The sequence below is a fragment of the Somniosus microcephalus genome, chromosome 17 (assembly GCF_052327205.1).
Source record: "Somniosus microcephalus isolate GS21.2 chromosome 17, FLI_Smic_1.0, whole genome shotgun sequence".
Lineage (NCBI taxonomy): Eukaryota > Metazoa > Chordata > Chondrichthyes > Squaliformes > Somniosidae > Somniosus > Somniosus microcephalus.
Window position 1 is genome coordinate 85,818,849 of NC_141003.1, and position 26,592 is coordinate 85,845,440.

Here is a 26,592-nt window from a genome sequence, read left to right on the forward strand (position 1 = left end):
CGTAGCTAAGCTGTATTTGTGAAGATGTCATGCTGTAACCATTTTGATGTCAATTTTTTTTGTAAAACTGTTATTTACTTACTAGGTTCAAGGAAAGTCAAAATTCTGTCGAGGTACATAATATAATACGGGGTTTAATTAAATCTGTACTGATCAAAGTCCAAACTTCCCTGGTGGTCTAGTGGCTTGGATTTCAGCGCTCTCACGGTTCGTTTCTCGGGCAAGGAACAGGACGTTTAAATGTCAGCTGTGGCTCAGTGGGCAGCACGCTCGCCTCTGAGTCAGAAGGTTGTGGGTTCAAGTCCCACTCCAGAGACTTGAGCACAAAAATCTAGGCTGACACTCCAGTGTAGTGCTGAGGGAGTGCCGCACTGTCTTTTAGATGAGACGTTAAACCGAGGCCCCGTCTGCTCTCTCAGGTGGATGTAAAAGATCCCATGGCACTATTCAAAGAAGAGCAGGGGAGTTATCCCCAGTGTCCTGGAGCCAATGTTTATCCCTCAATCAAAATCATTGAAAAACAGATTATCTGGTCATTATCACGTTGCTGTTTGTGGGAGCTTGCTGTGCGCAAATTGGCTGCTGTGTTTCCTACATTACAACAGTGACTACTCTTCAAAAAGTATTTCATTGGCTGTAAAGCGCTTTGGGACGTCCGATGGTTGTGAAAGGCGCTATAGAAATGCAAGTTTCTTTTTTTCTGTCACAGTGCAACAATCATTTGTCGATCAATAGTTTTTTGAATCATCTGTTACTGTCGTATGCTCAATTGTATGATCAGAAACTCACCAAGGGGAGAAATTTCCTTTGTGCGTTAAGTGTAATGAAATATTTTTGTAAATGTATTTACAATGTCATTATGCACAGGAAAAGGCCGATTCTCTGGTCAACTGTGCCAGAAGAGCAGGCACACAACTGGGCCAGGGAAAATTGGGAGAGTGGATTTTGCAGCAATCTCTGACTCGGCTGCAATTTTGCAAACTGCTGTATTTTGTGTGCTGAAATTCTTGTATCCATTTCAACCTCAGCCTCATTATTCCCCAAGATTTGTTGCCAAAATATTTAAATGAATACCGAGCACAATTTTGCAGCTTTTGCTCCAGCTTTGCTCTTTTTTCCCCCCTACGTACCCATTTGGAATGGGAGCAAGGGGGAAGCACCATGTGTGAATTAACTCTTAAATTGCTACACACTATGCATCACCCCTGTGCTCACTGACCTACATTGGCTCCCGGTTAACCAACGCCTCGACTTCAAAATTCTCATCCTCGTTTTCAAATCCCTCCATGGCCTCTCGCCCCTCCCTATCTCTGTAACCTCCTCCAGCCACCCCCCTCCCCCCACCCCACACTCCGAGATATCTGCGCTCCTCTAATTCTGGCCTCTTGAGCATCCCTGATTATAATCGCTCCACCATTGGCAGCCATGCCTTCTGTTGCTGGACCCTAAGCTCTGGAATTCCCTCCCTAAACCCCTCCGCCATGCCATCTCTCTTTCCTCCTTTAAGACGCTCCTTAAAACCTGCCTCTTTGACCAAGCTTTTGGTCACCTGCCCTAATTTAACCTTATGTGGCTCGGTGTCAAATTTTTTGCCTTATAATACTCCTGTGAAGCGCCTTGGGATGTTTCACTACGTTAAAGGCGCTATATAAATACAAGTTGTTGTTGTAAGTTTTTGTATTTTTCTCCCCAATGTTTTCAATACTGTTATGGTTTTTATTAGATTTTTTTTTAACATATTTCTGATTTTTTTTTGGTAACAGATGCCATTTCCTGTCTTTATATTTAGGTTTTCCCTCATTTCAGCTTTGCTGTTCACTCCCCCTCCACACAGTTGGAAACTTTTTATAATAGTTTTTTGAGTCTGTAAAAAGCCTCGAAACAATGTTCTCTCCCACATGTGCAGCTTTTGTTTAAGTGGCTGCATCCCTTTAATATTGAGCAGCGACCTTTTCAGGGCTGCATGCTTTTGTGATTTAACCCACTGCGCTCCCACGTCAGGCTCCAGTGGCGCAGGTTTATTTACAGACTATTTGTGAGCTTTGCTGGTGATATCAGCTGGCAGCTCCCCGCCGTTCTGACTTCAGCAGCTTTTTGAGCCAGGAGTGCAAAATTCGCTCTATAGCATGCAGAGGGAATATGCTTTCCATATGTGGAACTGTAAGACCACTGCCGTCGCTGCAGGTTCTTTCAAGCCTCACTAAATAGGCCAGGGGGGTGTGATTAGAAAATGGGAGTAAAGGGCAAGGAGGGGAGAAAATTACAAGTCAGAACAATCCACTTAATCCAATGCTGTGAGCACATTTAAGTTAGATTGTCCAAGTTAAATATCAACCTCTGTTTGTTTTAGCATACATAAATATTAGTGGCATATTGAGAGAATTTGTGCTTATTTCATTTGAAAGAAAAAAGCCTACATTTCTACAGCGCCTCTCACGACCACCGGATGTCTCAAAGCGCTTTACAGCCAATGAAGTACTTTTTGAAGCGAGGTCACTATTGTAGTGTAAGAAACGCGGCAGCCAATTTGCGCACAGCAAGCTCCCACAAACAGCAATGCGATAATGACCAGATAATCTGTTTTAGTGATGTTGATTGAGGGATAAATATTGGCCTCAGGACACCAAGGATAACTCCCCTGCTCTTCTTCGAAATAGTGCCCATGGGATCTTTTACATCCACCTGAGAGAGCAGACGGGGCCTTGGTTTAATGTCTCTTCCGAAAGACGGCACCTCCGACAGTGCAGCACTCCCTCAGCACTGCCCTGGAGTGTCAGCCTTGATTTTTGTGCTCAAGTCTCTGAAGTGGGACTTTGAACCCACAACCTTCTGACTCAGAAGCGAGAGTGCTGCCCACTGAGCCACGGCTATTACACCAAGAGTGCATGGTATGATGAGTATGTGTGACCACACCATTGCTTGGTTCTAATCCAGTTTATTTAGTATGAGCTTGAGTCTATAGGACAGGAGGAAAACGGCACTCATTTCAGAATATTAAAACAAAGTTGAGTTGCAAGACAAATGTTGAAGCTTATCAACTTCGCTGAGTGAAGCAAGTGAAAAAACAACCACGTTTCTGCTGATGAAAAGTGTAGACTAAATGAGAATGAAGCCATACGAGGGGAGTACGCAAATCATCCAACAGTTCTTAAAATGTATCTCCCCGTTGGTTTTATTTTTCCAATTTGCCTTTAGGTTCTCTCACATCACACTACCATTTGTTTTTTCCCTCTGCAATGATCATAGCAGCTTTTCTGAATGAAGACAAATTTAGTATTTAGAAGGAGACTTTCACCATATCTCTCCAGCTGGATTCAATACCAGGGCACAGAAGTGAAAGGACATGTTTTAACCTACGGCATCATTCACACCCCTTTAATATCTATGTATGCTTTTAGTTACTGCAATGTGAAGGTGTACCAGCAGTGCAGACAACTGACCACACCAGATAGCATGAGGTCAGTTAATTTGTGTTTTAAAAGTACCACTCCAGCACATAGCACACGACGTACTGGGAGCGCAAAAGTTGGCGGGTGGGGTGGGGTGGGGGAGAAAGCAACAGCTCCTAAAGGTCCTTTGGTCACCCCGCCTAATCCTTCCTTCTTTGATTCAGCATCCATTTTCCTCGCACCTTTGTGAAGCTGTCCTGCTACTGAATGGACGCTGAATAACTGGAAAAAGAGATTGGCAAGCGTAAAACAAAAAGAAAGAAAGTGAGAAAGAAAGAAAGAAAATAAGTGAGAAAGAAAGAAAGGCGAGAAGGAAAGAGTGAAAGAAAGAAAGGAAAGAAGAAAAGAAAAGAAAAAAAAGAGAGAAAGAAAAGAAAGTGAGAGAAAGAGAGAAAAAGAAAGAACTTGCATTTCCCTTGATATTGATGGTGGCAAGTTGAAAATCTACCCTACCATGCTGTGTGCGGACATGGAGCATCTGAGCGTTCTTGAAACACCACAGGCCCAGAGTTTGCGGTCGGAAGATTCCCGCGGGAAACGCCTCCGATCCGCAAATGAAATGCCCGCGTACCTGGTGCCTCGGGATCCACGGAGACTCGCGGTCCTGGGCCTCTCCGGGTACCCGCGGGTAGAGGCCCCGCGTATCCCGGGGGTTCAGGCGGATCGTGAGCGCCCCTGGGATCACGTGGGCCGGCCCAACCAATGACTGAAGGGAATCCCCATTCATACATATGGAGGTTCCGTAAGTACAGAAACCCCGTGAGCATGAATGGGGACACCCCAAAAATACACTTAGACAGCAAATAAATAAATCACATATTTTAAATGAATTAAAATGGCATTTAATTAAATACTTAAAACAAAAATTTAATTTTTTGAAAAATAAATTTAAATATTTTAAAGGGGCTAAAAATAACATTACCTTATTTTGCAGGTTTTTTAATGTTTAAATTATTGATAGTTTTATTTTTATGTTTTTTTAAACTTTTAAAAAACTTTTTCAAACCAGGCGTAAGAATTTCACGGGCATTCGCTGGGCAGAAGTGGGGCAAATATCGCAACTCTCCGCCCGCGCGCGCCCTTCTCCCGGGGATGCGGAGGATCTGTCAAGATTCTTGACAGATCGCAGGTTCCAGGTTGTAGCGCATGCGCTTCGTTCGCCTAAACCCGGAACTTGCGTGGCCCTTATGGGCACGTACGCACCCGTAGGTGCCGTAAATTATAACCCACCATATTTGTGGGGCCTAATGAACCCTGCGAACAACACATGCATAGGCTCGGTGCATTGCAAGTGTTTCCAAGGCACATTTTGATGCGCAGTCTTTATTTGGCACTGTAGGCTTTAGGCCTCAACACCTCATAATGCAGGGCACCTGGGCCTGAAGCTCAGCGGGGTTATGATGTTGAGGAGCATGTTATTGAGAGTCAGCCATGCAGCGCTCCTTCAGTACCGCACTGTATTGGTTCAAAAATACTGGGCACCACACAAAAAGAAACATATTAATACATATATAAGGCTCTGCCTAATACTTTTATCTGAATCTTAATAAGATTTTTCTTGCAGGATTTTACATTAGTACTAAATTGCGGTGTGTTCCTTTAGGAATTGTAAGGAATTTTTACAAGGACACACTTACATCCTTATTTGTTCAGGGGCCATAACCTTACAACCCCCTAGTGTTTAAACCCGTTTTATCCTACAAAGATTAGTGCATATCTGTTAACCCCTTTAGCAATGTTTGCTCGGCTTAGATCCCTTAGATCGAACAGGATTTGTTACAGGGATTGCTAATGAAGCACAGTTGAAAGGCCATGTGTATTCTCATTTTTCTTGCTTGCAAACAAAAATATTTGGTCTGTAAACATCCTGATCTGTTGACATCTTGCTGAGCTTTGGTGTCATCGTGTCATTTGCACAAATGTATAGCTGGACAGGAATGGGCTGCTGTTGAGTGCTCTGGGTCTTAGCAGTTCTGCGGGTGTTGGCTTGAAGCTGCTGTCATTTTGGAAACAGCCTGGGCTCTTAAAAGCTGTGTGAAAGTCCAAGTGGTCATTGGTAGACATTTCATATCCTTTAACACAGTTTTATAATATAAAAAAGAAACACTTGTATGTCTACGGTGCCTTTCACGACCACCAGACGCCCAAAGAGCTTTACAGCCAATGAAGTACTTTTTGAAGTGTAGTCACTGTTGTAATGTGGGCAATAATGTTATAATAACAACGACGACGACGACTTGTATTTATATAGCACCTTTAACGTAGTAAAACATCCCAAGGCGCTTCACAAGAGTATTACAAGACAAAAAATTTGACAGCGGACCACATAAGGAGATATTAGGGCAGAGGACCAAATGCTTGGTCAAAGAGGTAGGTTTTAAGGAGCGTCTAAAAGGAGGAAAGAGAGGTAGAGAGGCAGAGAGGTTTAGGGAGGGAATTCCAGAGCTTAGGACCTCGGCAGCAGAAGGCACGGCCGCCAATGGTGGAGTGTTTATAATCAGGGATGCACAAGAGGGCAGAATTAGAGGAGCGCAGATATCTCGGGGGGCTTTGTGGTATGCAAAAGGCAAAATACTGCGGATGCTGGAAATCTGAAATAAAATCAGAAAATGCTGGAAATACTCAGCAGGTCTAACGAAAGATCATCGACCAGAAACATTGACTCTGTTTCTCTCTCTCCACAGATGCTGCCTCACCCACTGAGTATTTCCAGCATTTTCTGTTTATTATTTATAATATATAGTTGCTCATATTATCTTATTCATCTGTATATTACTGTGATTTATTATTTAAAGATATCTCTATAAAGACTGATGTAATATTTATGTGAAGTGATAAAAGTCAAATTAGGCGGACTGCATTTGAGATGAGGACAGGTTGTATTATGAGTGGATGAAATCAGCCTGCTTTGGGGGAGAGGAGGCAATTCGAATATCTTCGCGATGGAGTGCCTGTGATTCCTTATGGCATGGCAGACAACTTATTGATCAAGGACAACTAAACCAGTTTTACAATTTAAAATTTCCTTTTTGCAAATTCCTGCTGATTGCTAAAATGTTTTCAGGAGCAGATTATATTAGTGTTGGCTACAGTACTGATTTCTGGCAGCATTAAGCACTACAACTATAAAAACTGGGCAGCTTTTTACACTGTGCCGTGTTAATGATTGGATTCCAATGTAACATGATTTTGAATGACAGCTACTTCGTCCGAGGTGAAACTATTGCTTCTAGAATAAACATTTCAAACTCACTGCCTAACCAAATAACAAACATGTATAATAGAATTATTTATGCAGTTGCTTGAAGCACTGAAATCAGATGACCAGAACAGATTAGGAATGACCAGGTTCTTCATTCACTGTCAAAGGCTTAATCAGTTATTTATTTTGCCATCATATGTAGTTCTCATTTATTAAGCAGACAAGACTACTTGAAAGAAAGACTTGCATTTATATAGCGCCTTTCACGACCACCAGGCGTCCCAAAGCGCTTTACAGCCAATGAAGTACTTTTTGAAGTGTAGTCACTGTTGAAACGAGGCAGCCAATTTGCGTACAGCAAGCTCCCACAAACAGCAACGTAATAATGACCAGATTATCTGTTTTCAGTGATGTTGATTGAGAGATAAATATTGGTCAGGACACCGGGGAGAACTCCTGCTCTTCTTCGAAATACAGGTAGACTATCCTTTATCCGAAAACCTCGGGACCAGCCGAGTTTCGGATAAAGGAGAATTTCGGATTTCGGAAGGTGGGTCGGCGGGGGTCCGCGGGGGGGGGGGGGGGTCGGCGGGGGGTCGTGCGCACGACTTACGCTGACGCTCAGCGTAAGTCAGTCGGGGTCGGCGGGGGTCGGGGCCGGCGGGGGGGGTCGGCGGTTGTCGGGGCCGGCGGGGTCCGCGGGGGGGTCGGCGGTTGTCGGGGCCGGCGGGGGGGTCGGCGGTTGTCGGGGCCGGCGGGGTCCGCGGGGGGGGGTCGGCGGTTGTCGGGGCTGGCGGGGTCGGCGGTTGTCGGGGTCGGCGGGGGGTCGTGCGCGCGACTTACCCTTTATCCGAACTTCCAAAACTGGAACCCTCTAAAAACCGAAGGTTTTTTCGTTCCTACGCACGACTTACGCTGAACGAAAAAACCTTCGGTTTTTAGAGGGTTTCGGTTTTCGGAAGTCCGGATAAAGGGTAGTCTACCTGTAGTGGCCATGGGATCTTTTACGTCCACCTGAGAGAGCAGACGGGGCCTCGGTTTAACGTCTCATCCAAAAGACGGCACCTCCGACAGTGCAGCGCTCCCTCAGTACTGCACTGGGAGTGTCAGCCTGGATTTTTGTGCTCAAGTCTCTGGAGTGGGACTTGAACCCACAACCTTCTGACTCAGGGGCGAGCGTGCTGCCCACTGAGCCATGGCTGACAATGAAAGGCAATGGAAGATAAACATCGTCCTTGAATAAGCCCACGTCTATTTTGATTCTGCTTTCCAATAGTTTATGACAAAATCAATTCTGATCAAGAGGCATCAGTCTTTACATTAAAAATGACTGCATTAAAAATTTTGCTTGCATTCATTCACAGTGTAAAAGTTGCAAGCATGATGATTTTTGTAAATCAATCCATTGTTTAAATTAAATATGTGGGTACATATATGGAAAACTGGAAGGATAGAACAGAAAATGCCAGCCTAATCATGGATCCTACTTCCATTGTAGGCATCTGTGATGACGCCTGTGCTTAATGTTTCTACGTCTTTCTAGGTTATAGATTTTACCACAATTATAGTGCCTAAAGTCTGCGTTAGATTATTAGTCACTTTCCATAATACAAGTTAAACTTGGGATAATATTGAATCATGTTGTCGTGGCCTGCTATGTCATGATTGTCAGGTCTGTCCATCGCTCCTCTTCTTCCTTGTTGGTTATATGATTGTCTCCGTTTTTCTACCTTATGATCAGTTATTTTAAGAACATAAGAATTAGGAGCAGGAGTCGGCCACACGGCCCCTCGAGCCTGCTCCGCCATTCAACAAGATCATGACTGATCATCGACCTCAACTCCACTTTCCCGCCCGATCCCCATATCCCTCGATTCCCCCTAGAGTCCAAAAATCTATCGATCTCAGCCTTGGATATACTCAACATTTTCACCTTTTATTATTCGCCAATCATATTATGTAAAACATGCCTCCTCAATTTCAATGTAATCCCCTATCATCAGATACAGCTGCCATGACAGTTCCTCATCCATCCCACTATACACCCCAGAATTTTTTTTTTTTTTTTCATTTCCCCACCCCAAAATAAACAGCAACTTAACTATAAACTTCGCTCCAACCACTAGACAGCATCTCTTCCACAAGCAGTACGAATCAGCGTGTCTGCCCTAAGGCCTAGATTTTCAGTGTGCCGTGAGGCGGGCTTTTAGGCGGGCGGGGGGCAAAAATCCCAAATTCGGGGGTCCCGACACCATCCCGCCTAAAACCCGCCTCCACGCAAGTTTCAGAGGAGGCCGGTACCCGCCCCGCACTGGGACCCGCCGACCCGAGGCGGGAAGGGATTAGTGCCAATTAACTGCCTGTTAACAGGTAGTTAACAGGCAGTTTTTAGCCTAATCCCTATTTTGAGGGGTTTCGTGTGGGATTCCCGACGGCTCCAAACCACGCCAGGTTAGAGCAGGCGGGCCATCGGGTTGAAGGACTTGGAGGGGTCGAGATGTCGGTGTTCAGGTGAGTGATGGGTGCATGAGTGCAAAGGTAAGTGTGTTTGGTGTGTCTAAAGTGTGTAAAGAAGTTTAAATTACCTGTACTTACCTTAACAGCCTTTCTTCCTGTAGGCGTCGGGAGCCCATCACTTAGCTGGCACTGAAAGCAGAATGGCTGCAATCTGTCAAAAGTGACAGCCTTCAGCTTTCAGTGCCAGTGAGAGTTCTAACTGAGTCTGCGTAGAATGACTCAGGTTAGAAGTCAGACTGTCAGTGTTTGACAGCTTCAAACAGCTGTGAAACACGGATATTTCATCTGTCAAAAATTCTTGACAGATGAAATTTCAGTCTGTGACATCATCTGTTGCCAGGTGGTCCTTAATTGGCCTGTTGAGCCCACTGGGCGGGCTTAACAAGGTCAATCAAGGGAAAATCACGTAGATTGGCCGGACGTCGATGGAGGCGGGACTAAAACCCGAAAGTTGTAGCCCCGCTTCCTTCCCGACTGCTGAATGAAAATCCAGCCCTTAGACTTCTGACATACCCTCTCCCCAGCAAATAACTAGGCAAATTGTGTATTAATTTTCCCTACATTGCAACACTTTAAATATACATCATTGGCTGTGAAGTACTTTGGGACATTTTGAGGTGCTATATAAATGCAAGTTCTTTCTTTCTTTAGTTTGTCTGTCAATGTTCCAGGACTACAATTCCTACAAAGACACAAAGCAGCCATCCTCTCCTGCTAGAGTTTCTCTGTCCACCTCCCAGCCTCCTGTCCAGGAATACAATTCCCAGAAGTGTGTCCCTCCTTTCTCCCAGTCTCTCTCTCTCTGGTTTATTTTCATACCCCAGCCCTTCCCTCTCTCAATCTCCCCATGCTGCAGTGTAAATGCTACAAGAAATAGGAGGTGAAAGCATTACAGAAAGAAACAGGAAACAGAGAGGTGAAACAAAAGAGCAAGAAAGGGGGGAAAAGAAAAAGTTAAAATAAATGAAAAAGACTTGCATTTATATAGCGCCTTTCATGACCACCAGACATCTCAAAGCGCTTTACAGCCAATGAAGTACTTTTTGAAGTGGAGTCACTGTTGTAATGTAGGAAATGCAGCAGCCAATTTGCACACAGCAAGTTCCCACAAACAGCAATGTGAGAATGACCAGGTAATCCGTTTTTTTTTATGTTGATTGAGGGATAAATATTGGCCCCAGGACACCAGGGAGAACGCCCCTGCTCTTCTTTGAAATAGTGCCATGGGAACTTTACATCCACTTGAGAAAGCAGATGGGGCCTTGGTTTAACATCTCATCTAAAAGACAACACCTTCGACAGTGCAGTGCTCCCTCAGTACTGCCCCTCCGACAGTGCGGCGCTCCCTCAGTACTGCCCCTCCGACAGTGCGGCGCTCCCTCAGTACTGCCCCGCCGACAGTGCGGCGCTCCCTCAGTACTGCCCCTCCGACAGTGCGGCGCTCCCTCAGTACTGCCCCTCCGACAGTGCGGCGCTCCCTCAGTACTGCCCCTCCGACAGTGCGGCGCTCCCTCAGTACTGCCCCTCCGGCAGTGTGGCGCTCCCTCAGTACTGCCCCTCCGGCAGTGCAGTGCTCCCTCAGTACTGCACTGGAATGTCAGCCTAGATGAAAGAAAAAAGCAAGGGAGGAGGGAGAAGGACAAAGAATTGAAGGAAAGGGCAAGGAAAAGCGACATGCACATGTGTAGAAGTCCATATCCAATGAAAAAGTTCCCAACTTAATATTTTTTCAGCAGTGTTGCTGCCCAGGAAACAGGGAGAGAAAAGAGATGGAGAAAGAGAAACACTGTTGCAGATGGATGGAGAAGGGAATGAGAGAAAGACCCTTGGGGGCTGCGGGGGGGGGGGGGGGGGGCTGGGGGTGGGGGGCGGAGGGGGGGAACCAAGGGCGAAGCGGAAAGACTCACTTGAGGATCTGGTTGAGGGTGTGATGGAAAGAGACAAATAGACAGACATTGGGATATTGGGTGGGGGGGCAGGGAAAGAGAGAAAGAGAGAAACAGACATAACCCTGAGAAAAGCGAAGGATGTACACCCGCTCGTGGAGAGTGGAGAGAAAGAATCCATTGGAGGGGGAAATCCTATTGAAGGGCGGGAAGAGAGAACATGTTAAGGCAGAAGAGAGATGAGGAGGGCGGGGGAGTGTTGTGGGAAAAAAAAAAAAGGGATGAAATGCTGTTGGGATAAGGGAAGCATCTCTGACTCTACTGGGAATGGGACAGGTGCTAGCTGTTGCAGCTTAGAGCGTCGACAATATAACAATAACAACATTCATTTGTCTAGTGTCTTAAGAACATAAGAAATAGGAGCAGGAGTCAGCCATGCGACTCCTCGAGCCTGCTCCGCCATTCAATAAGATCATGGCTGATCTTTGACCTCAACTCCACTTTCCTGCCCGATCCCCATATCCCTTGATTCCCCTGGAGTCCAAAAATCTATCGATCTCAGCCTTGAATATACTCAATGACTCAGCATCCACAGCCCTCTGGGGCAGAGAATTCCAAAGATTCACAACCCTCTGAGTGTAGAAATTCCTCATCTTAGTCTTAAATGGTCGACCCCTTATCCCGAGACTATGCCCCCTGGTTCTAGACTCTCCAGCCCGGTGGAAACAACCTCTCAGCATCTACACTGTCAATCCCCCTCAGAATCTTATGGAGGAAAAATTGAGCCGCGTCCCTTTTGCGGTGCTAACTTCACCGGAGTGCCCAGAAAAAATTAGCGCCTCCACAGCCGAAATTCATCGGTAGCGCCCCAAGAGGGGAGCGGGGTGCTACTGGAAGCACCCCATCTCCCTCTTGGGGCGCTGCGAGTGAATATCGCGGCGCTACGTGCCGCAGTACTGCAGGCCTTCCTCCCCTTCTTAAAGGGGAGGGGCCTAGCGCAGCGCGACCCGGGGCCCAGCTGGGCCACCAGGGGTCGGAGTGCCAGCAAAGGAGCCCGGCACTCAAGAGAAGTGCCGGGGTGACGGAGCGCAGCCGGCACTCCGCAAGGGGGGCTTCAGAGGAGGCCAGGGACGGCAGAGGGGGCAAATGCTGGCAGGCGGCTAGCAACAAAAATGGCCACCCAGCACCTTCCCTTTAATTAGCGCCGCCCTGGCCGCAGGTAGGCCCCCCCTGACCCCGTCAGACATAGTGTCCAGCGATAAGTCAGGGGGCGCTACTGAAGATCGTGGCCGGGGCGCGAGCGGGACGCTGCGCGCGGCGATAATGTCATCGCCGGTGGCGCAGCATCGCAGGGCGCCAATGGTTACCACCGCCACTAATCTCCCGCTGAATTTCGCGGGAGGCGTTGGCGGCGCCGCGCCCTAGTTGCTTTGCGTCCCATTAGCGCCCTCCAAAGCAACCCAATTTTTAGGCCTATGTTTCAATGAGATCACCTCTCATTCTTCTAAACTCCAGAGAGTATAGGCCCAATCCACCCAATCTCTTCTCATAGGACAGCCCTCTCATCAGTCTAGTGTCTTTGACACACAAAACATCCCAAGGCTATTTACAGAGCATAGTAAGAGGAATGGAACACCACATTTGCTCATTCACTGCTGAGAATTACCGTGGGAGATTCACTAGTAAGCTGCAATATTTTCACTACAATTAAAAAGCATTGTTGCTGATGGAAATTCCTATGATTCTTTAAGAATGCAAAATTTTGGTAAACAAGGTACGGCAGTCTCTTAACTGGAATCAGAAGACCTTCAGTTTGATGAAATAAGCAGGAAAGAAAAGAATGTCGTATTGAACCAATTTATTTTTAGTACTCATAAATGATACCCTGTTTTGAACTACTTGAATCCTTTCACATTCAATCAAGAAGGTTGTATTTCCATTAAAACGCATTAGTATTCATTAGATTTATAGCGGAGAATGTTAAAATGAGACAGTATGAATATTTGGCCTCCGACCAATAATAATAATTCAGAAACTTTATTTTACTACCAAAATCCACAGTGCCTAAATGCTCCACGGAGCTGCCCAGCAGATGGCGAGCTTACCCTGTGATCCTCTTGGATTTCCCACTCGGCGGTGTACGTTTGGAGATGTTGCCCTTGAGTGCAATTAGAGAACTGGAAGAGACTGGAAAACATCTTCCTGTTCTCAGTTGTGTCTGGAAAAATAGCATCCTGGAAATTAACTCCGTGAGGAAGTATGTTATAATTGTCGTCCATCCTGCAAAAAAAAATCAAAAACAGCAGTTTTTCAACATTAATATTACCAACAGGTTGAGGTCTACAGTGATGTTCTGGTCGCAGTAGATACTTCACCCTGTGATGAAGTAGCAAAGAATATTTTAAAAACATAAAGCTGAGGATAAAATAGACACTACCTTCATGCAGGATTATCGTATACCCCTGTAATAACAAAAACTTGCATTTATATAGCACCTTTGACATAGAACAATGCCCCTAGGTGCTTCAGAGGCGTCATCAAAAAAAAGACAAACACAGAAAGAGTTCCCTCCCATGAAGAAAGAGCTAAATTAAAACCCCAATTCTAAAGCTGAACCGGTGCTGCTGCCAGGGTGCCAATCTCCACTGAAAAATCAATAATGAATTTAAATTTATTCTTATGAAATTAAAGTAAATTAAAACATTTCATAATTTTTCATTTCAACTTTTTGGGGGATTTTCCAATAAGCAGAATTGTTGGAAAAACTTTGATTAATGGCATTGCCCCCTGTCAATGAATGAATGTAACCTTTGATGTGCAAGATGACAACTGATTTGGGAGAGAGACTTCAGAAACTCCACTGGTGTAGCCTTCTATTGCCGAGGCCCTAAGCTCTGGAATTCCCTCCCTAAACCTCTCCGCCTCGCTCTCCTCCTTTAAGACGCTCCTTAAAACCTTCCTCTTTGACCAAACTCTTGGTCACCTGTCCTAATATCTCCTCATGTGGCTCGGTGTAAAAGTTTTGTCTTATAATACTCCTGTGAAGCGCATTGGGACGTTTTACTACGTTAAAGCCGCTATATAAATACAAGTTGTTGTTGTAGTAGGGACCTTAACCTGCAGAAACATTGCGGCACTGGGAAATACTGACGTAGCAGTTTATAATGCCAAATATTGACAGAGAAGCACAATGAAAAATTGTGATAACAGGAAGTAAAGTTTGCGGACAAAAAGCGCACGCCTTACACAAGATTTAATAATAATAGAGATATTTTCCACACATTTACTGCCTAGTATAGTTTTACTAAAGTCTGAGTTATATAACAGAAGAAAGAAAGACTTGCATTTCTATAGCGCCTTTCATGACCTCAGGATGTCCCAAAGTGCTTTACAGTCAATGAAGTACTTTTTAAAGTGTAGTCACTGTTGTAATGTGGGAAACGCAGCAGCCAATTTGCGCACAGCAAGCTCCCACAAACAGCAAGTGATAATGACCAGCTCATCTGTTTTTAGTGATGTTGATTGAGGGATAAATATTGGTCAAGACACCAGGGAGAACTCCCCTGCTCTTCTTCGAAATAGTGCCCTGGGATCCTTTACGTCCACCTGAGAGAGCAGACGGGGCCTCGGTTTAACATCTCATCCGAAAGACAACGCCTCTGACAGTGCAGCACTCCCTCAGCACTGCACTGGAGTGTCAGCCTAGATTTTTGTGCTCAAGTCTCTGGAGTGGGACTTGAACCCACAACCTTCTGACTCAGAGGCGAGAGTGCTACCTGATCCTGGTCACTATCTTCTTTATTATCTTCCATTTGTATCATACTGACTACTGTAACTGCTACCTATGGGGAAAGAAAATTAAATATTTTAGCCTAATTGTTATGGTACTGGGCTAGCAGCCCAGAGGTCATGAGCTCAAACCTACCGTGGCAAGTTGGGAAACTGAATTCAATAAATCTGGTCATTTGTAGGCCGTGGCTCAGTGGGTAGCACCGTCGCCTCGGAGTCAGAAGGTTGTGGGTTCAAGTCCCACTCAAGAGACTCCAGCACAAAAATCTAGGCTGACACTCCGGTGCAGTGCTGAGGGAGCGCTGCACTGTCGGAGGCGCCATCTTTCGGATGCGACGTTAAACCGAGGACCCGTCTGCCCTCTCAGGTGGATGTAAAAGATCCCGTGGCATTATTGCGAAGAAGAGCAGGGAGGTTATCCCTGGTGTCCTGGGGCCAATATTTATCCCTCAACCAACATTAAAAAAAACAGATTACCTGGTCATTCTCACATTGCTGTTTGTGGGAGCTTGCTGTGCGCAAATTGGCTGCTGCGTTTCCCACATTACAACAGTGACTACACTTCAAAAAGTACTTCATTGGCTGTAAAGTGCTTTGGGACGTCCGGTGGTCGAGAAAGACACTTTATTAATTGCAAGTCTGTCTTTCTTTTCTAAGATTAGAAAATGACAACGAAAGCTGCTGGATTGTCATAAAAACCCAAGTGGTTCACTAATGTTCTTCAGGAAAGGGAGCCAACCATCCTCACCAGGTCTCGGCTACATGTGGCTCCAGTCACACATGCATGGTTGACTCTTAATGCTCTCTGGGCAACCAGGGATGGGGAGTAACAAGAACAAATATATATATTATATGAAAAGGCTATAAAACTAAGAATAACTAATGTCTGGCAGTGAATGAGTTTAAGGATGTAATTTGATCTTGTGCATCCGTTAACTTTCAGAAAATATTTGAGCATTTCTTTTTGCAGATTAAGTTGTCACCCAAGCCTTACTGCTTACTGCTTTATAACTCATTGCCCGCCATCTACTATCTTATCGGACATCTTGGATTCAGGATGGAGGCCACGATAAGTCAGGGCGTTGCCTCCTCTGCTCCTCCAGCATGTCAGTGTTTATTTTTTTTAATCATAATGTCATCAGCAGCTTTCTGTGGAGCAAAAAGCTAAACGACCAGATTAGGAATGTGCACAGCACGTTATAAGACTATGACTGTACCGAATGCCTCAATCACAAGACGATCAGTAATTATGGACTGATAAAAAATGTAAGGCCACTTGTTATAGGTATAAGGAGTATACGCTACCTATTTGTTTGTAAATATATTAAAGAAGTAATCTGTGTTTTGTCACTAATAACAAAGATTAGGGAGAGAAATTCAGTTGGTTGCGCCACCGATTAGCGGCTAAAGAGGCCGAGAAGTGGGGCGCTAACCAACTAGCGCCCGGGCGCAGCAAACCCAGTGCCTCTCCCCACATTGAGCAGACATTTAGCGCCAGTGCTAAATCTTAGCGCCCGCTCATGGGCGCAGGCAGATTATGACATCATTTGAGTGTGCAATGCCTTTTGGGCGCCCCGGACCGGAAATTCAGTGGCGCCCCCCTCCATACCGCCTGGCGCTAATAAGGACAGCTTACCTGGAGCCTTCCCCAGTCGCTCTCGGGCTGGAGGGGTGTTATTTAAAGGGGATTGGTGTGGTTTAAAGGCGGTAGCCTTTTTGGCTCACAACTTCTTCGAGAGTTACAGAGAGTTGCTGGGCTGCACACTGCGAGCCATTTCACCACTGAGCCAGCGCTGGCAGAGGAACTTCAGCCTTCTGACCATCACCTTGCTGTTGGTGAGCTTTTACAACAGGAAAACTTCCTGTGCGCACTTATTATGGGGGCTGCATTGGAGGGGAACGTCCTGCTGCTGAATCATCGGGAAAGGGCACTGAGAAGCAGGGAGAGAGGGGCAGGCATGGCCAGACGGAGGAGGGCCAACAGACGTCGCCACACCAGACCTTACACTGGCAGGGTTTTCCGACAGCAGTTTTCCTACTTGAACATGTCGGAGGAGCAGTGTATCAGAAGGCTGCGCTTTAGAAAGGAGGTGGTGACTGAGCTGTGCCACCTGCTTCAGCCAGATCTGCAGCCTCAGATAAGGTGCAGGACATCTCTGTCGGTGGCTGTGAAGATGACTGCTGCCCTGAACTTCTATGCAAGCAGCTCCTTTCAGGCCGCAACTGGGGACATAGCCGACATCTCGCAGTTTGCGGTACATTGCTGCATCCGTCAAGTGACTGATGCCCTGTTTAAAAGGAGGCGGCAGTACATCTCCTTCCCAATGACCCCGGACAAGCAGCGGGAGCGCGCAGAGGGCTTCGCTGCAATAGCGGACTTCCCCATGGTGCAGGGTGCCATTGACTGCACGCACGTGGCTTTGCGGGCGCCTGTAGAGAATCTGGAGGAGTTCCGCAAGCGCAAGGGGTTCCATTCCTTGAATGTCCAGCTGGTCTGTGACCCTCGCAGTGAATGCGCAGTTCCCAGGCAGCAGCCACGACGCCTTCATCCTGCGCCAGACTTCTGTTGCAGACCTTCGAGGCCCCGGCTCACCCAGGAGGCTGGCTTCTCGGGGAGAAGGGCTATCCTCTGTGCCCGTGGCTGATGACCCGGCCCTTTAAGAGCTTGCCGGCGCCAGTGTGTCTCGGGGAAAGTGATTATTGACAGCACCTGCGCTGCGCCCCGCCACCGCGAAATTGGGTTGCGCCGCCGTGTTAGCGCCTTAAGAGTATCGTGCAGTGCCTGATTTAGCGCTGCAATCACCTTCAGGGGTGCTGCAACCCAATATCGTGCGAGGTGGCACTAAATTGCGCCTGGCGCTAAACTTTGCGCATCGCCAGGACTAGCGCCCCAAACGGGGCGATACCGAATTTCTCCCCCTAAATGTTTTACTCAAAATGCAAAGAGAGAACTAGACAGGTTCACTTTGCAAGTTCCTAACATATGGCCCAGTTAATTTGTGCTAGTTTTTGACATTTGAAAAACAAAATTTAGCTCAATGACAATTAATACAAGAAATATGTTTACAATGGTTAAACATAACAATACTTAGTTCAGGAAAACTGCTTTTTGGAGTAAATTAGAAATATGACATTTACAAAAGCATGGATATAAAATTCATTAAGGAACAGAATGCAGAGAGTAGTGGTGAATGGTTGTTTTTTGGGCTGGAGGGAAGTGTGCAGTGATGTTGCCCAGGGGTCGGTATTAGAACCACTGCTCTTTTTGATATATATTAACAATCTGGACTCGGGTATACAGGGCATAAATTCAAGGTGTGCAAATGACACGAAACTCGCAGATGCTGAAACAATGAGGAAGATAGTAACAGACTTCAGGAGGACATAGACAGACTAGTGAAATGGGCAGACAGATGGCAGATGAAATTTAACGCAGAGAAGTGTGAAGTGATACATTTTGGTAGGAAGAATGAGGAGAGGCAATATAAACTAAATTGTACAATTTTAAAAAGGTGCAGGAAGAGTGACCAGGGGGTATATGTACAAGTCTGGACAAGTTGAGAAGGCTGCTAAAAAAGTATACGGGATCCTTGGCTTTATTAATAGAGGCATAGAGTACAAAGGCAAGGAAGTTATGCTAAACCTTTATAAAACACTGGTTAGGCCCCAGCTGGACTATTGTGTTCAATTCTGGGCACTGCACTTTAGGAAGGATATCAAGGCCTTAGAGAGAGTGCAGAAGAGATTTACTAGAATGGTACCGGGGATGCAGGACTTCAGTTATGTGGAGAGACTGGAGAAGCTGGGGTTGTTCTCCTTAGAACAGAGAAGGTTAAGAGGAGATTTGATAGAGGTGTTTAAAATCATGAAGGGTTTCGATAGAGTAAATAAAGAGAAACTGTTTCCAGTGACTGAAGGGTCGATAACCAGAGGGGACAGATTGAAGATGATTGGCAAAATAACCAGAGGCGACATGAGGAAAAAAAATACGCAGCGAGTTGTTGTGATCTGGAATGCGCTGCCTGAAAGGGCGGTGGAAGCAGATTCAATAATAACATTCAAAAGGGAATTGGAGAAATACTTGAAGGGAAAAATTTGCAGGGCTATGGGGAAAGAGTGGGGGAGTGGGATTAATTGGAGAGCTCTACCAAAGAGCCGGCACAGGCACGATGGGCCGAATGACCTCCTTCTGCGCTGTCTTATTCTATGATTCTATGAAAAGTCTCCCCAAAAGGCAAGTAGGTGATTTGTTTGGTGGTACATCTGTTTGAAAGGCAGGATTGGTAACCACTCATATACTTGAGAATATTTTAAGGAGATTAGACTGACATTTACTTTAACATGTCAGATCCCCATACACCCCCAGGTCTCTCTGTTCCTGCACTCCCTTTAAAATTGCAATTGGATCCTCATTTTTTTTTTTTTTAATGGAGAAGTCGGAAATTAAAACAGTAAATTCTGGCACACACAGCAGGCCAGTCAGCATCTGTTACGAGAAAAGGCAAGTTAAGGTTTGGGGTGTATACCCTTCGTCAGAACTGAAAACTAAAAGATAAGCAACCTTTTTAAATAAGATTAGATTGGGGCACAGATTTAAAGTAATTGGCGGAAGGTTTAGAGGGGAGTTGAGGAGAACTGTCTTCACCCAGAGGGTGGTGGGGGTCTGGAACTCACTGCCTGAAAGGGTGGGAGAGGCAGAAACCCTCATCACATTTAAAAAGTACTTGGATGTGCACCTGAAGTGCCGAAACCTACAGGGCTACGGACCAAGAGCTGGAAAGTGGGATTAGGCTGGAGAGTTCGTCAGCCGGCACAGACACGATGGGCCGAATGGCCTCCTTCTGTGCTGTAACTTTCTATGATCCTATGAAATGAGAAGCCCATACTGAATTGCAGCTGCCTGTTTCAGCCTCTACTGAAGTTTCTGAAATAGGAGTTGCAGGACACATTGAGAGCACATTGTTGGCAACAGGCAAAGTTTAAAAGGACATATTTGCTTTTTTAACATCTTGATGTTGTTAACATGTCATCTTTAAAAAAAAATCTTTTTTACATTGGATATACGGCACCGAAACAGGCCATTCGGCCCAACCGGTCCATGCCGGTGTTTATGCTCCACTCGAGCCTCCTCCCGTCTTTCCTCATTTAACCCTATCAGCATAACCCTCTATTCCCTTCTCCCTTGTATATTTGTCCAGCCTCCCCTTAAATGCATCTATATTATTCGCTTCAACCACTCCCTGTGGTAGCGAGTTCCACATTCTCACCACTCTCTGGGTAAAGAAGTTTCTTCTGAATTCCCTGTTGGATTTCTTGGTGACTATCTTATATTGATGGTCTCTAGTTTTGCTCTTCCCCACAAGTGGAAACGCTCTCTCTGTATCCACTCTATCAAAACCTTTCATCATTTTAAAGCCCTCTATTAGGTCACCCCTCAGCCTTCTCTTTTCAAGAGACAAGAGACCCAGCCTGTTCATCCTTTCCTGATAGGTATACCCTCGCATTTCTGGTATCATCCTTGTAAATCATCTCTGCACCCTCTCCAGTGCCTCTATATCCTTTTTATAATAGTGGTCTAACCAAGGTTCGATACAGGTTTAGCATAACTTCACTACTTTTCAATTCTATCCCTCTAGAAATAAACTCTAGTGCTTGGTTTGCTTTTTTAACCTGTGTCACTACTTTTAGTGATTTGTGCTCCGAGATCCCTTTGCTCCTCTACCCCACCGAGACTAGGCACCCTCCAAGTAATAAGTGACCTCCCTATTGTTCCTACCAAAAGGTAATAATACCTTTATACGATTCAAGTCTGACACACGATTGTGCTAAGAGGGATAGTAGTGTTCTTAGCTGAACCGCTTTAGTTAGAAAATACAAGTGCAATTCGAGACGAGGAACATTTCTGTTGCTGCTGGTGTTACCGCTGTGTTTATGGGTGGTTTTTACCTGAGGAAGAAGAAGTAGCTATTGTTCTCCATGACGGTGTGAGACTGACAGGAGAAGTAGCCGAGGGCGGTGAGGTTGAGACGGGATCCGCAGGGCACCTCCAGCATGCTGCCCCACGCCTGGTCGCAGAGCAGCTCAATCTCCGCCGAGTAAAACAGACTGGTCTCGTACTGCCAGGGCAGGTAGTTATAGACGCTGTACATGTCCTGGTGGATGGCCAGCACTCGGGCGTACACTATTATCTCGGCCAGTTCAGCCCTGCAGCCTTCACTCAGTGGTCTCCAGTCGGTGGGGAACTGACATGTTAAAGCTGGGGTCAACTTATAACCTGTAACAATTAGGATTATCACCGACAAGAAGATCATGCTGTCTTCACTGGTTATAGAATTGCAATTTTTGTTGGATAGAAAGTTCTTTTTTTCCCCCCTCTACTCCTCAACTTTGGTGCTTGTTTTCTAACTTTTTTTTTCTCCTCCCACCCCCCCCCAAAAAAAAAAGAAATAAAATGCCACAGCGATCCGAGGATTTGCTTGGAGTAAGTGATTCTGGAAAATGAGCAGAGCTAGTCAACAAACTCGATTCCCAGCTGCCAGCGAAAAGATACACAGTCGCATTGTTAAAACAAAACTTGAATGAAGTTGAGACTTCAGACCTTGGAGCAGCGAGCCAATTGTAGCTCAGCCCGCTGCAACCAATCAGCGCCCCGTGTGCTGGGTGAGAGCCAATCACAGCTTTCCACTGAGGGGAACCAATCGGTGGGATTTGTTAACTCTTTCCCAGCAAAGCTCCTCTGGGAAATCCTCAATTAATTTTTTTTAAAAGGGTCACTGTCATCTTGAGAAAGTGCCTTTAAAAGAAATGTTAACAGAAGGGGGCGCACTTCTATGATGCGATCACAAATTCAATTAGTTACAAGTTAGCAGGAAAGTTCAGAAGTAGATTGCAAAAGTTTGTGCTCCAGTGTGGCCAACTCACCCGGGCCTAAAGTCTTTGAGAAAAGGAACGTTGTGTCCCTAAATTCACGAATCTAGGAGCAAAATTCCGTTTCACTCACTGTTGTGCAGGCAAAACATGTTTTCTACGGTCAAGCTTTAAGTCACACTGAAGCTGAATGAAAGGCCATTTCTCGAATTGAAAAATGTTTGTGCACATGTTGAAGGCACAGTAGCTGTAAAGCATTGTAAAGCTTACAGATATTTCATACATTTTATGATATGTTGACTTGGTGAAGTCTGACTGCGATTAACTGAGGATTTTTAAGCAGTAAAGCATACCTTGTTGGAAACACATCAATCTCTACTGGGGATATCTGCAACAGCTAAGGAAGGTCAATGGTTGGTCAGCTTTATCATCAGGCTCTATTGCCATGTTTGTTTATAATTCAAAAACTGGGCTTACTTAACATGTGGGGCAGATCCACACTGTCACACCGAGCTCAGCAGGGTATTTATTATCTTCTTCAGCTATCACCGTCAGACAGATACAGCACATACTTATATGCAGTTCAATGGAGTTGCCAGTTTATTTGCACATGCAGAACATTCTAAATGCATAGACCACTTCTAAATGCAATGAATAATTTTGGGATGGACGGGTCACATTGTCCGCATGCCCGATACGAGACTCCCAAAACAAGTGCTCTACTCGGAGCTCCGACACGGCAAGACAGCCCCAGGTGGGCAGAGGAAACGCTTCAAGGACACCCTCAAAGCCTCCTTGAAAAAGTGCAACATCCCCACCGACACCTTGGAATCCCTGGCCCAAGACCGCACAAAGTGGAGGAGAAGCATCCGGGAAGGCACTGAACACCTCGAGTCTCTTCGCCGGGAGCAAGCGGAAGCCAAGCGCAGGCAGCACAAGGAGCGCACGTCAACCCAAGCACCCCACCCACCCGCCCCTTCAACCACCGTCTGCCCCACCTGTGACAGAGACTCTAGATCCCGCATTGGACTCATCAGTCACCTGAGAACTCATTTTTAATGTGGAAGCAAGTCATCCTCGGTTCCGAGGGACTGCCTAAGAAGAAGAAGGAATCATTTTGGAAACTATAATCTTTGCCACTGTTTCTAGAGTGAGATTTTAATTTGCCTGGCAACACTGCGATTATGTCTAAAAGTCAGACAGTATTTTTCAATGAAAGACTTGCATTTATATAGCACCTTTCACATCGTCCCAAAGTGCTTTACAGCCAACAAAGTACTGTTATAATGTAGGAAACGCAGCAGCCAATTTTCACACAGCAAGCTCCCACAAACAGCAATGTGATAATGACCAGATAATCTGTTATTTCGTGATGTTGATTGAGGGATAAATATTGGCCAGGACACCGGGAATAACTCCCCTGCTCTTCTTCAAAATAGTGCCATGGGATCTTTTACGTTCACCTGAGAGGGCAGGCAGGACCTCGGTTTAACGTCTCATCCAAAAGACGGCACCTCCGACAGTGCATCACTCCCTCAGTACTGCCCCTCCAACAGTGCAGCACTCCCTCAGTACTGCCCCTCCGACAGTGCAGCACTCCCTCAGTACTGCCCCTCCGACAGTGCATCACTCCCTCAGTACTGCCCCTCCGACAGTGCGGCGCTCCCTCAGTACTGCCCCTCTGACAGTGCAGCACTCCCTCAGGACTGCCCCTCCGACAGTGCATCACTCCCTCAGTACTGCCCCTCCGACAGTGCGACGCTCCCTCAGTACTGCCCCTCCGACAGTGCAGCGCTCCCTCAGTATTGCCCCTCCGACAGTGCAGCGCTCCCTCAGTACTGCCCCTCCGACAGTGCGGCGCTCCCTCAGTACTGCCTCTCCGACAGTGCAGCACTCCCTCAGTATTGCCCCTCCGACAGTGCAGCGCTCCCTCAGTACTGCCCCTTCGACAGTGCGGCGCTCCCTCAGTATTGCCCCTCCGACAGTGCGGCGCTCCCTCAGTACTGCCCCTCTGACAGTGCAGCACTCCCTCAGTACTGCCCCTCCGACAGTGCATCACTCCCTCAGTACTGCCCTTCCAACAGTGCGGCGCTCCCTCAGTACTGCCCCTCTGACAGTGTGGCGCTCCCTCAGTACTGCCCCTCCGACAGTGCAGCACTCCCTCAGTATTGCCCCTCCGACAGTGCAGCGCTCCCTCAGTACTGCCCCTCCGACAGTGCAGCGCTCCCTCAGTACTGCCCCTCCGACAGTGCGGCGCTCCCTCAGTACTGCCTCTCCGACAGTGCAGCACTCCCTCAGTATTGCCCCTCCGACAGTGCAGCGCTCCCTCAGTACTGCCCCTCCGACAGTGCATCACTCCCTCAGTACTGCCCCTCCGACAGTGTGGCGCTCCCTCAGTACTGCCGCTCCGACAGTGCGACGCTCCCTCAGTACTGCCCCTCCGACAGTGCAGCACTCCCTCAGTATTGCCCCTCCGACAGTGCAGCGCTCCCTCAGTACTGCCCCTCCGACAGTGCAGCACTCCCTCAGTACTGCCCCTCCGACAGTGCATCACTCCCTCAGTACTGCCCTTCCAACAGTGCGGCGCTCCCTCAGTACTGCCCCTCTGACAGTGTGGCGCTCCCTCAGTACTGCCTCTCCAACAGTGCAGCACTCCCTCAGTGTTGCCCCTCCAACAGTGCAGCGCTCCCTCAGTACTGCCCCTCCGACAGTGCAGCACTCCCTCAGTATTGCCCCTCCGACAGTGCAGCGCTCCCTCAGTACTGCCCCTCCGACAGTGCAGCGCTCCCTCAGTACTGCCTCAACGACAGTGCAGCACTCCCTCAGTATTGCCCCTCCGACAGTGTGACGCTCCCTCAGTACTGCCCCTCCGACAGTGTGGCGCTCCCTCAGTACTGCCCCTCCGACAGTGCAGAGCACCCTCAGTACTGCACTGGCATGTCAGCCTAGATTTTTGTGCTCAAGTCTCTGGAGTGGGACTATGAACACACAACCTTCTGACTCAGAGGCGAGAGTGCTACCCACTGAGCCAAGGCTGACAGTCTGACAATGATGTACAGTAAGCATATTTAAATTAATTTGTCTGACAGTGGGAGGGTGTACATGGTCACTGAAAGGGCTTTCAAACTTTTATATGCATGGATCTCTCATTGTATTGCTCACGAATGAAAGCTTTTTTTTTAAATGGAGTACATAAATAGTGTTTCCTTCACCATTGTGGATAACTAAAGAAATAAACTTGTTCCCCTCATATACCACAACTATTTCTGTGTATGCATTGTGTTGCAGGTACATAAATAAACAAGCACTTTAATATAATTAGTTAAATTTTATTTACTCAATTTACCCAGATAAGGTTCGCAGGTTCATATTTAGCTTTGTTTTGACATTTTAATTGTATAGAAAGTTACCTTCACAGTCTTTATAATAGCTTTGTAGCTTTTATTGCTGTTAGTGCTCAGGCCTTTTCCATGGCTGGAGGGAGGGAGGCATGATTTTGGGCTTATACTCACTGGAGTTTAGAAGAATGAGAGGGGATCTGATTGAAACGTGTAAAATTCTAACAGGACTAGACAGACTAGATGCAGGAAGGATGTTCCCGATGGCGGGGAAGTCCAGAACCAGGGGTCACAGTCTGAGGATAAGGGGTAAGCCATTTAGGACAGGGATGAGGAGGAATTTCTTCACCCAGAGAGTGGTGAACCTGTGGAATTCTCTACCACAGAGGGCAGTGGAGGCCAATTCATTAAATATATTCAAGAAGGAGTTAGATATATTTCTTAAGGCTAAAGGAATCAAGGGATATGGGGAGAAGGCAGGGACAGGGTACTGAGTTTGGATGATCAGCCATGATCGCACTGAATGGCGGAGCAGGCTCGAGGGGCCGAATGGCCTATTCCTGCTCCTATCTTCTATGTAAATACAGCAATTCTAGCACATTTATCACCAATCATAAAAAAATAGTGTGACATGTGCCCCCTCACCCCAAAATGCAGCATCGTTCCTTCGACTCGAGGAAGAGGCAACCTTAATTGCAGGCTGGAAGGTGTAGCGCACAAATTGCTTACTTTCACAGAGTGACACTGTGCCATCCGAGAGTTGTGGCCTCCTATCTGGTTTCTTGATTCAGCTGATAGTTATCGACAGTCCGCTGAGCTTAAGATCTAGGCTTCTTCAAGAGGGACAGGTCTCCCGCTAAAAATGTTGCTCGAGACATTTCAAGCACGCCAAAACTCAACTCTGTTGGTAAGCTTAATCGTTTTCTGTGAATTATATTTTTTTCTTACGTTTTTTATTGTGTTAGAAACCTTATTTTAGTACCACATCCTTAGCCCAGTGAGGAGCAAGATGGTGGCACAAAGGTTTTTCAAAAAATATTTAGAGCAATTTAATTGGTTCAAGTTCTGGTTCTTAAAATTGGTCGCCGTTTGCCAATTGCCAATTTTTTTTAATGCTTAATGGACAGTTTTCATTCCCACTTGCTATTTACTTATTGTATGTTCCATACCGATTCATGTTCTTAGAATGGGCCTATACTCTCTGGAGTTTAGAAGAATGAGAGGTGATCTTATTGAAACATACAAGATTCTGAGGGGGATTGACAGGGTAGATGCTGAGAGGTTGTTTCCCCTGGCTGGAGAGTCTATAACCAGGGGTCACAGTCTCAGAATAAGGGGTCGGCCATTTAGGACTGAGATGAGGAAAAATTTCTTCACTCAGAGGGTTGTGAATCTTTGGAATTCTCTACCCCAGAGGGCTGTGGATGCTGAGTCGTTGAGTATATTCAAAGCTGAGATCGATAGATTTTTGGACTCTAGGGGAATCAAGGGAAATGGGGGTCGGGCGGGAAAGTGGAGTTGAGGTCAAAGATCAGCCATGATTT

At 46.4% G+C, this 26,592-nt stretch overlaps 1 protein-coding gene across 1 annotated transcript in view; it reads right to left on the reverse strand.

The window, feature by feature from the left end:
* Nucleotides 1–21,419, reverse strand: part of ccdc3a (coiled-coil domain containing 3a) — a 95,876-nt gene extending 74,457 nt beyond the window's left edge. Inside the window, exons 1-2 of the mRNA XM_086010789.1 lie at nucleotides 20,790–21,419; nucleotides 13,160–13,334 (exon numbers count right to left, since the gene is read on the reverse strand). Coding sequence (XP_085866915.1) covers nucleotides 13,160–13,334; nucleotides 20,790–21,154 — 540 coding nt within the window. The 5' untranslated portion in view covers nucleotides 21,155–21,419. The remainder of the gene's footprint in view (nucleotides 1–13,159; nucleotides 13,335–20,789) is intronic.
* Between the last annotated feature and the right edge of the window lie 5,173 nt (nucleotides 21,420–26,592).